At 45.7% G+C, this 10,879-nt stretch overlaps 1 protein-coding gene across 1 annotated transcript; it reads right to left on the bottom strand.

Moving 5' to 3' along the window:
- Positions 1–2,278: 2,278 nt before the first annotated feature.
- LOC145317677 (uncharacterized) lies at positions 2,279–7,112 on the bottom strand. The gene is made up of 2 exons (XM_080158841.1): positions 4,480–7,112; positions 2,279–4,341 (listed from the first exon to the last, which is right to left on the bottom strand). The coding sequence occupies exons 1-2, from the start codon at positions 6,388–6,390 to the stop codon at positions 2,872–2,874; spliced, it is 3,381 nt and encodes a 1,126-aa protein (XP_080014967.1). The 5' UTR covers positions 6,391–7,112; the 3' UTR covers positions 2,279–2,871.
- Positions 7,113–10,879: the final 3,767 nt, after the last annotated feature.

Below are 10,879 nucleotides of genomic sequence, written 5' to 3'. Positions count from 1 at the left end.
GACTTTTTTTTAAAGCTAGGCGTTCCTATAATTAGGGTTATTTTAAACATGTTAGATCTCCTATCGATTTCAAACTTTGTAGAATTATTTCTTTAACAGTTAGGTACGATTTAGGAAGCGTAGCAACCCTTTAATCTATACCAGAGTGTCTGTATGTTCATTACAAATAAAAATGAAAAAGCAGAATATAAATGTGTAATTCTAAAAAAGTTGTAAATTTGTTGCAAAATTACTTAAATACAGGATATTTTCAGGACTTTATATTATAGATGCTTCGCTTATAACATAGTACCTTGTTGTAATAGGAATCAATATTCCAAAAATCAGATAAAAACATTGTAGTTTAAAAGAAACATGTTTTAAATGAACGTACGGACTATGTGGTAAATAAAGAGTAGCTCCGCTTTCTATTTTTTTTCAGGCCGTACAAATGTTTCGGGATGGTTTTGTTTAATTTTTTACTATTCCTGCTTGTGTCTGCTCTTATGAACGGCCTTTGATACTATTAAAAATTCTGCTTATCTAACAAGTTTAATCTTTGAAAAGGATATAATTTGGCCTAAAACTTTTCGTGTTTTGCAAAATACAGCTATTTATGTTTCAAAATAAAGATATTTTGATCCTCTAAAATCTAAAGAGGCGAGAAAATCAACAAATTCTTGCGAAAATGTTAGTTCAGTTGGGGAGCTTAAAAGTTGTTTTGGTGTTTGTTAAAAAATAACAAATACTTCCTAGTCCCTACATGGACTTAAGACTCCTGGAGTATGACGAGACACTTTTGTATAGCCACCAGGGCCAGCTCAAGCTCCACATTCAAGTACATTTTGACGCAGTCTCAGAGCTCCTCGCTATTACCTCACCCTTGCCGATTTTGAGTATGGAGGTGAACCGTAATGAATGACACTCCTCAGAGACGCCTCAGTGTGTTACCAAAGATCTACGGTGCCCCCATACTATGTTTGTTAAATATAATGAAATTAACTGAAAAGATTTTTACCATGGTTTGTGAAAAATTTAAAACGTTTCTTGTCGAAATTATATCAAATGTTTTGTTGAGTTCAAGGTGTATAAAAACTAGTGATGGCAATCCGTCGAATTTTTAGGCCGGATTCCGGATTCTTAAAGAATCCGTCAAAAAAAGTGGCGGATTCTTATTTTGGCAGATTTCAGATTCGGATTCTGGATTCTACAGGGTCATTCAAGAGAAATGATTTTTTTAAAAACTTAATTATGCATAGAAAATATAACAATTATGTAAAATCCTTTATATATTTGGAAAACCTATTATGAGACATTTATGTTTCAAATATTTGAAAATGATTATTTCAACAAATTATGTCCTAAAAACCGGTTTTTCCAAAGGCCATTTTTTCGAAGATTTATTGATTTAAAGGGTGTAAAAAAATGTGCACCTTTTTGAAATTCAAATTGCTTGGCTTGTGTTAATAGTAGAAAAATGTTGCGCATATCGTTGGAATCGTCATAAGCTCTAATTTTTGAAAATATAAGAACCGTTTTTGTGCTTTTTATAGTTTAGGAGCTACGTTAAAAAATTTGAGAAAAAGGTTGAAAAGTTTTAAGAAATTGGAACATTTTACCTCCTATACCATGCGTAGCACTGGAAAGGTTTTCATGTAGTAAAAAAATAGAGCTTATGACGATCCTAACGATATGCATAACATTTTTCTACTATTAACACAAGCCGCGCAATTTGAATTTTAAAAAGGTGCACATTTTTTTACAACCTTTAAATCAATAAATCTTCGAAAAAAAGGCCTTTGGAAAAACCGGTTTTTAGGACATAATTTGTTGAAATAATCATTTTCAACTATTTGAAACATAAATGTCTCATAATAGGTTTTCCAAATATATAAAGGATTTTACATAATTGTTCTATTTTCTATGCATAATTAAGTTTTTTTAAAAATCATTTCTCTTGAATGACCCTGTAGCAATAATTTTAAAGGATTTTAAATTTAAAAAAAAAAATTAAGTGCTACTTTTGTCATAAAAATCAATGTTCTTGGTGTTCTCTATATTTCACTTCCGAGAATCGAACCAGATTTTGAAAGATATTATATATAATGATGAAAATCTTTGCCTTCAAAGAGGAGGAGCTGAAAAAATTAACTCAAGACGCTAATTTTAGCCTACCAAATAAGAATCCGGAATCCGCTATTAAAAAACGGATTCCGGATCCGGATTGCCAACCCTAATAAAAACCTCGACAAAATATTATTGAATGCTTTAGATAGTAAAAGTACATTGATTGTGTGGTATCCGCCTAGGATAAATGGCAGACACCAGAGTTCGAAAAGACTACGGCAGTGTGACAGACGTGGACACCTTACTATAGAGAAGCTACGCTTCTCTAACAATCACTAAATAACAAACAGCATCTATTCAGTTGTTCCTTTATTGAAGGTCTAAGAGTTACTAAAGTTGTACAACATAATATAAATACATATGGATTAGGAATAAAGATAGTTAAAGGTAAATCATACAAGTAAAACATAGATAGTTGCAATGGTTAGGTAGATGGCTATCCCTGTCCGGTGGAGGCAGGATAGCCCATGGAACAGCACAATAGGTAGATAAGCATAGAGGGGTTGAGTGGTAGGTCTGGGTACTAAAAAGGGAAGGTTTGATGATTACTGTGACAACAACAGTCTGTGTGGGGGTGATTCTATCAGGTGAGGGAAGGCTTAGATCCTTTATCCTCAGGGTTGAGGTGGTGCTGATAACTTGGTGGTTGAAGGGGAAGGTTCCGGTGCTGAAGAAGGGAGAGGGAGGGGTAACACCCCTCCCTCCATTTGCAGGACAACTGAGGGATGAAATCAATACCGTTATCTGACATATTTTCAGGTGGCTTTACAATTGTAGAATAACAGGATTTAGCTGGGTGCGTAGCATCACTATAATGTCTTGGTTTCTGCATGGCCCAGAGTTGCCGCATACCACAACTCTCCCCTCGGAAGGCTGGGAGGGGTTGTCTGCACCGCCAGACTTCCGACAGTGGTTGCGGCCTTCAGTTTGTTGTCCTTGTGGAATGGGTCCGCCAGGATACCAGCTGCTGAACGGTGATAGACTCCAGCCCTCCCCAGGTCGAACGGAATCTGCTATATCTGCTGGAGTAGCTGGTCCTGTTGGATGTTCTGGCCGTTTGATGTGTACCTCTGAGGACACCCTGGCAACCTCCAGGGGTGGCACAGCACATGAGGGGGCTTGGACCAACAGCCGCCTGGTATACACCTCTTCAGGTTCCTCTACTGGGCTGGTGGCCTCCATCGTGTTGGTCACCTTGCTGCTGGCAGGCTGGCTACTGGATGCAGGCGCAGCTTCTTCGCCCTCGGGGCTGGTCAGGTTCATTCGGCTTCCAGGGTCTCTGTCAACGCGGGCAGGTGGTGGTTGCCATACTGTAGGAACGTTGCCTCCCTCAGGCTCATCCTGGACATTGGCAGGGTGGTGCATGGCAGTCAGACCTGCAGGGTAGGGGGAGGTAACAGTCCATCCCCTGTGCCGGAGGCTGTCTTGGATCTGCAAGGGTGGCTCCGCTCTAGTTGGCTGGGGGACAGGCCCATCCACGGCCCCTGCTGCTGGTGGACTGGAGGCACAAGGCTCCGGATTTCCTCCCCTAGCCTGAAGGTGTCCAGGCACGTCGTCTCCATCTTGGGTAGACATAATTGTTGGGGATCCTCTACTTCTATGGTTAGGCTCGGCACTTGGCGCATCTAGTTGAGTTACTCCCCAGGCAGCGGTCAAAGCTTCTTCAGTTTGGCTGGTAATGGCTGATTTCCTGGTTCCTGGGGCAGATGCAGGGGGCGCAGGCAAGTTTGACCCAGCACAAACTTCCTGGTACACCAGTGCAATACCATTACCCTGGCTTGGTTGAGGGAGGTAGACAGCTGGACGCAGTTGAGGGTGAGGGACAGCTGGACTCTCCCTGCTGGCTGGGGGCTCTGGCTGACTGGGGGTGACGGGTGTCACCCCTTCCTCTGGGGCTGCGGGCTCGTTCCGGGGTCCAGGTATCTCGGTGGCGGCGACGGTTGTCGCCCCAGGCACCAGCGTGGGGGCGCTGGATAGCACCCCCCAGTCTTCACAGGGGTCCAGGTCTCTCGGTGGCGGCGACGGTTGTCGCCCCAGGCACCAGCGTGGGGCGCTGGATAGCACCCCCCAGTCTTCACAGGTGTCGGCGACGGTTGTCGCCCCAGACATCAGCTTGGTGGTGCAGGGGAGCACCTCTCGTTCCTTCCAGGTGGCGACGCCGGTTGGCGTCCCATACATCGACTCAGACTCGCTGGCTAGCGCCTCTTGCCTCTCCCGCTCGGCGGCCGCCAGGGCCTCCCCGTACACCGTCCCGGTGGCGCTGGGTAGCGCCCCTCGGCTCTCGCTGGGGGTGACAGGGGTTACCTCCTCCTTCGGGGGACGCAGTCTGACGGGTACCATCATGTTGAGGCCGACCGGCAGAGGCCGCAGGACTTCTGGCTCCGCAATGTTGGTTGGCTGCACGAACACCGGTCCCATGTGGTTGAGGCTGAGGTCCAGGCCAACCCGGTTGGGTTCAGCCGCTCCTCCCAGCACGTTGATCCTGGCCACTATGGTCCCAATCTGAGACACAGACTCCTGGGTAGCCGCGGCCCCAGCGGTGGCAGCTGGTTGGGGTGACGGCTGGGCATCTCCCTCCAGGTAGACCTGGGTGTCAGACTGGTTGTATGCAGGTTGTTGGGCTGCCTGGTGTTTCTTCATTGCCTGGTCCCAACCGGTTCTACACTTGGCGGCTGTGTGGCTGTTGAAGCGGCAGCGCTCCTTCGTCCAGCTGGGTCCCATCAGTCCGGCTTCCCCAGGGTGTATCAACCTGCCAGGTCTCTCCTCCTCCAGTTGGGGCACCAGCTGACAAACAGGGTCTCCCCTACGAGGGGTCAGGCAGTGCTGGGCTGCTTGTGGTGGCTCCTTGGTTACATTCAGCCTCCTCCCCATACACACAGGTCCCTTCCATCCAACAGCGGCTCTCTTCTCCTGGGTGGCGAGGCCAGCCTCGGCCTTAGCTTCTGCAGGTGCTTCTCCAAATGAGGGATCCTGCCTCTGGTTACGCCAGGTAGTTGGTAGCAAAGGCCGTTGATGGTGCCAGTCGGAAGGGGGGCTATGATCTCTGGGGGGTATCTGTGGCCAGTGTGTGGACAGGTACCCACAGTTGAACCAGCAAGGCCCAGAAGATGCCATACTGATGGTAGCCTGAGCTGTGTTCTGGACTGCCAGCAGGCTGTTGGTAGCCACCTGAGTTGGGCCAGGGTTGCCAGCTGGTATTGTGTCCCTGCCAGGCTCCGTCAGCTGCTGGTGGGGAGCCCCTGCGGTGGTTCTGGTTTTGGCAGGGGGTGGCCTTCTTATTGACTTCCCTAGTTGGAGCTCTGCATCCTGGTGGGCCTCCATCTTCAGCAGCATGGGGGGACTTGACTGGGTCATGTGCAGTGGTTCAACAGAGTAGAGGCATCTGGTCTTGGAGTGTGGGGGCACAGCCTCACTGCTGCTGGTCAACCCTGCTCCCTCCGTGCTGGGTAAAGCCTTCCACTGCAGCAGGTCACCATTCCCCATCCTTAGGCCGGTCCCCAGTCGTTCCATGCCTGGGGGCTCCCAGGGAGGCTTGGGTGGCGGCTCCCCCACCCCCAGGTACGCGTTGGACATCTGGGTGGAGAGCCTATTCCCCTGGGACAGCTCCCCATCCTCCAGATTGGTGAGGCCAGCGCCAGGGAGGACCTTTCCACCCCAGAAACAGGTGGTACTGGCCCTAGGGCTGGGCCCCTTTGGAGTCTCAGTTCTGGTGGTAGTGTCCATCTTGGGGCTGGCCACTAAGTCTCTGGAGCTTGTCACCTTCTCATTAGGCTCAGTCGCATCGTTCAACACCCCCAGGAGGACACATACAGGTTCAACAATCCCCAGTCCAGTATCTCCATTTCTCGTGCGTTGAGCACCATCTGTACAGGAGCTGTGCAGCGGACATTCAGTCACCCTTCCAGACAAGGGCATCTCAGGGACCAGGGGTCTGTGACCTGGCATGTGTTTTATGTTCACTGTACTCAACACAGTAGGCCAAAGTAGTAACAGAAGCAGCACCTTGTATGAAGAAGCTTCTGTCCACCACAGTGCCAGCAGCATGCCTAGGCACACAGTTAATGCCCAATCAAGAATGTCTTCTATTGCTGCACGTCGGGCTAGGGGCTGACAATTTCTTATCTTGTAGATATAGGAGCAGAGTAGAGTAGCCGCGCCGCAAGGGGGTTCGAGCCGGCTCACCCCTATTATAGATACTATAGCTGTGTAATTAGGGTGGTAGTCCACGTAGCCGTAGGCTCTGTCCTCCTGGCTCAAGAGTTTCTGTGGCTGGAGCGTCCCCATGATAAGTAGCAGGGGGTTGGTCTGTTGGTGCCAGCGTCTTGTTTAACTGTTGAGCCTGAGTTGTTCTCCTTTCCAGTATAGCTCTTGATTTCTGTGATAACCAGCGGATCTTAGCTTAGAGATAAAAGGGAATATGTTAGGTATCCATAGATGTCTCTAGGAGCGTATCCGCTAGTAGATATATGGATATGTAGGCTATCTATATATATATGGCTACACTCCCATATATATATATACGTGTATAGGAATATCCCCAGAGCTAGCTAGCTTTCCTCCTTGCTCCAAAAAAAATCACGCTTCCTCTGTATATAGTTCACAACTTTGAGGGTCTATGGTCAAGGTACACACCACCACTGCCCAGTGTGGGGCATCAAGTCAGGCTATGTCCACAGGGTGGGCGTACTTTCGTTCAGTTACCATATCAGTCTCCAGTGTTGTAGGGTGAGGTTAGTATTCACTTACTTGCACCCATGATACAAAAAAACAACACTATTTATCACTTGGGTATTTATATATACCTATATTTTTTTTCACTAGCCACTCAGCTTTGAAGTAGGGTTGGCAGGGCTAGGAAGATGTTGAGGGTCTGAGCTGGTCTGAGGAACTGATTTAGTTTTCCTTATCACACTGTAGATAGGGAGGGAGGAGCTTGCAAGTTTTTCTTCTAAAAAAATATCTCTGTTGTATGCTATAGAGTGGCCCCTCTCCTGTGTGTGTGTGTGTGTGTGTGCGTGAAATGTCCTTTCCTTGCAGCGCGCTTACGCACCGTCAAATCCGCGCACACAGGTAAAACGCGCACTTATCCCTCAACTCGCTCTCTCATTGGTCCGCTTTGTCCGTTGAATTTTGTGATATGTCCCGAACTCTGTTGCGCGACCCGTAAATGGCGCTCTGTTCTCCCGATCGCTAGCTCCACACTGTGGGCGGACTTAGTCAAGTGTGGGTAGGAGGGGGGAAGCGCGTGAGGGGACGGGGTAAATCCGTCCGTTCCCCCTGTGAGGAAGGGGGGAGTGCTGTGGGTTTGAGGTAACTGTGTGATGAGGTAATGGTGCCCTTTCTCCTTAATCCTAGGCTTTATTGTTATGTCACCTTGATTGTATTTTCTTCAATGGAGAGTGGGCCCCTCCCTTTCCTCTGGAATAAGGGGTGTATTTTGTTGTGCTGGAGGCTTGGGTGGTTAGATTGTTTATCAAGGCATTGTTATATTACATCTAGATTCTATTTTTGGCCTTATCACAATACATAACAGATTTGCTTACCAAGCCTGTTCTATTTTTAGTTGTTATCACAATACACAACAAATCCAAGCCTGTTCTATTTTTAGTTTTATCACAATACACAACAAATTGTTTGCCAATCCTTGCTCATAAATCTATTGTTTAACCATCACACTAGGGTGGTAATCCCTACAATGTGATATAATATATGCTTTTCTAGATGGGTGGCTGCGCTGTAGCCTCTCAGGATACTTGGAGTTGACGTAGTTTTCTCTGCTTTGGTACACTACACTCGTATGTTGGCTCGCAGCTCGCAGCTATTTGGCGTGTTTCAGCCTATCGGCGGCAGGGAATGTCCCGTCCTGCAGCGCCGTATATCCGAATCCGACTGTTGGCGGCAGGGAATGTCCCGTCCTGCTAGCGCCGCTGGTTCGAATCCTTGGCTTGTTTCAGTCTATCGGCGGCAGGGAATGTCCCGTCCTGCAGCGCCGTGTATCCAAATCCGGCTGATGGCGGCAGGGAATGTCCCGTCCTGCTAGCGCCGCTGGTTCGAATCCTGCTATCTCTTGCAGTAAATGTTGGCCTATTTTCAGCCGTTTGCACTTAGTTGGCCTGTTTCAGCCAGTCCGCAGGCCTGTTTCAGCCCTTGAGCGCTCAATTCTCCGTTAGATGTCGGCGCTTCTCGCGGTTCTCCGTCAAGTTTCGCTGTTTCGCTTCCACAACTGCCGGATGCAGAGTTAGACCTTGCTATCCAGGGTGGGTAATTCAGGTTGCTTGTGTCAGTTTTTGCCAGTTTTGCTTCCACAACTGCCGGATACAGAGTTAGACCTTGCTATCCAGGGTGGGTAATTCAGGTTGCTTGTGTCAGTTTTGCCAGTTTCACTGCTGGGAGTACCTTAGCCTCAGCTGCGCGTCTGCTCTACACTTGTGGTTTGCCGTAATCTCACACAGCTGTCACCAAGTTGTGGTATCCGCCTAGGATAAATGGCAGACACCAGAGTTCGAAAAGACTACGGCAGTGTGACAGACGTGGACACCTTACTATAGAGAAGCTACGCTTCTCTAACAATCACTAAATAACAAACAGCATCTATTCAGTTGTTCCTTTATTGAAGGTCTAAGAGTTACTAAAGTTGTACAACATAATATAAATACATATGGATTAGGAATAAAGATAGTTAAAGGTAAATCATACAAGTAAAACATAGATAGTTGCAATGGTTAGGTAGATGGCTATCCCTGTCCGGTGGAGGCAGGATAGCCCATGGAACAGCACAATAGGTAGATAAGCATAGAGGGGTTGAGTGGTAGGTCTGGGTACTAAAAAGGGAAGGTTTGATGATTACTGTGACAACAACAGTCTGTGTGGGGGTGATTCTATCAGGTGAGGGAAGGCTTAGATCCTTTATCCTCAGGGTTGAGGTGGTGCTGATAACTTGGTGGTTGAAGGGGAAGGTTCCGGTGCTGAAGAAGGGAGAGGGAGGGGTAACACCCCTCCCTCCATTTGCAGGACAACTGAGGGATGAAATCAATACCGTTATCTGACATATTTTCAGGTGGCTTTACAATTGTAGAATAACAGGATTTAGCTGGGTGCGTAGCATCACTATAATGTCTTGGTTTCTGCATGGCCCAGAGTTGCCGCATACCACAATTGCACAAGTTTGTGTAATTTCAGATAAGAACTCCTTTTGCTAAATTAATAACCTATAACTAAAAAAAATCCGGTAAAAATTTTAACATATACCTCTTTTATAGTATTATTATAAAACAACTAGTAGACATTTAAGAACATTTTAGTCAAACTGCATTTAAACCCTTGATGGAACCTGTTTTTGTTTTAAAAATATCATATAAACTACAGCAAAAGAAAGATAGCCACAAAATACCGGCTATTTTAAAATAAAACCCAAGGGGCTGGGTTAATTTAAATAAATGTTTTTTTTCTGTGACCCTGTTTAACAGCCCCAACTGAATTAGGCAAGAATTTGATTGCCAAAGAATTTGTGCTCTATATTAAATGTCAAATGTAATATGACAGGAAAGGGGAAACATATCATAAATTAAGAGATAAACAGGTGTAAAAACTTTCCCCCAACTTTTATGAATGTAAGAATTTTTAATTTTTAGCATAAAAGCAATTTTTCCATTTCTATTAAGCAATGAAAAAGACTAGGGTGGGGCGGGGCTAAACCGGAAATTTTTCGTTTAAAAAAAAAAAATGGGGTAAATATTAATATTTTCAAATGAAAGCAAGACCATTAGAAAGCTTACGGAAAAGACTGGTCTATGCCCCGCTTGACCCTAATAGAATTAAAATCTTAAGAATCAGACTAAGTATTAAGTATTAACTGTATATACGTTCGCAAGTTATTGCATGATTAAATGAAGTCTGCAGGAAGCAAAACCTTATAACTGCTGAAAGACTGCCACAAGTAGACCCAACACCCCAAATTTGAAGCATTCAGCTTCAATAACAAAAAAAAGTTATAGAAATCCTAAAATGACACTTTCGGTAGATGAAAATTTTGATAGTTTTCCAGCACTCATGAAGATTTCAGCAGTTAAATCTCAGCCGCAGCCACCATACCAGCAGCAATTCTTAGCCACGCCCCCATTAGCTGTAGCAATACTTAGCACAGCTACCATTAGGTTCAGCCTCTCACAGCCGCAGCTACCTTTAGCTTCAGACTCTTTCAGCCGCAGCTACCATTAGCTGCAGCCTCTCTCAGCCGCAGCTACCATTAGCTGCAGCCTCTCTCAGCCACAGCCACCATTATCTACAGTCTCTTTCAGCAGCAAATTTCAATTTAACCTTACCTGTGATGTGCCGAGCCCTGGTATAATATCAAGTATCAGAAGCTGGATAGTTACTAAAAAACCTTGAATATGACATGACTGTTATTTGTTATGCTTTTGTGATAAGTTTACAATTAGTTTGGACACATTATTTATGTCTTTTCTGACTCTCCGAGACACTGAAATGGCTGTATATACCCAGGGAGGGAGTGGTTATTGGGCTAGCCTGTTTATATCACAAGTCCCCAAAGTTTTGTTATACCGTTTTTTAATCGTTGACCTGACAACTTTGGGGACTTTTATTGAATTTTGATTGGTTGGTTCATTAAGTAGTGTCCAAACGTTTCAACCAATAGTTCTATAGAACGGGTAATTTGGTATTTCATTGTTGGGGATGAACAACATAATTAATCAGCCATTATCTTATCCCTTTAGATCACTGTATCATCCCCCTTCCACTTAATGGCATTAAA

Source organism: Acartia tonsa, chromosome 4 (genome assembly GCF_053477335.1).
Source record: "Acartia tonsa isolate MP-2025a chromosome 4, ASM5347733v1, whole genome shotgun sequence".
Classification (NCBI taxonomy): Eukaryota; Metazoa; Arthropoda; class Copepoda; order Calanoida; family Acartiidae; genus Acartia; species Acartia tonsa.
This window is presented reverse-complemented; position numbering and strand designations above follow the sequence as displayed.

What these genes read in the sequence shown, in the direction of transcription:
- LOC145317677 (XM_080158841.1), bottom strand. Translation starts at nt 6,390, where the DNA reads ATGGGGACGCTCCAGCCACAGAAACTCTTGAGCCAGGAGGACAGAGCC. An exon ending in CCAACATTGCGGAGCCAGAA is followed by an intron (nt 4,342 to 4,479) that starts GTCCTGCGGCCT and finishes GTGTACGGGGAG; the next exon opens with GCCCTGGCGGCCGCCGAGCG.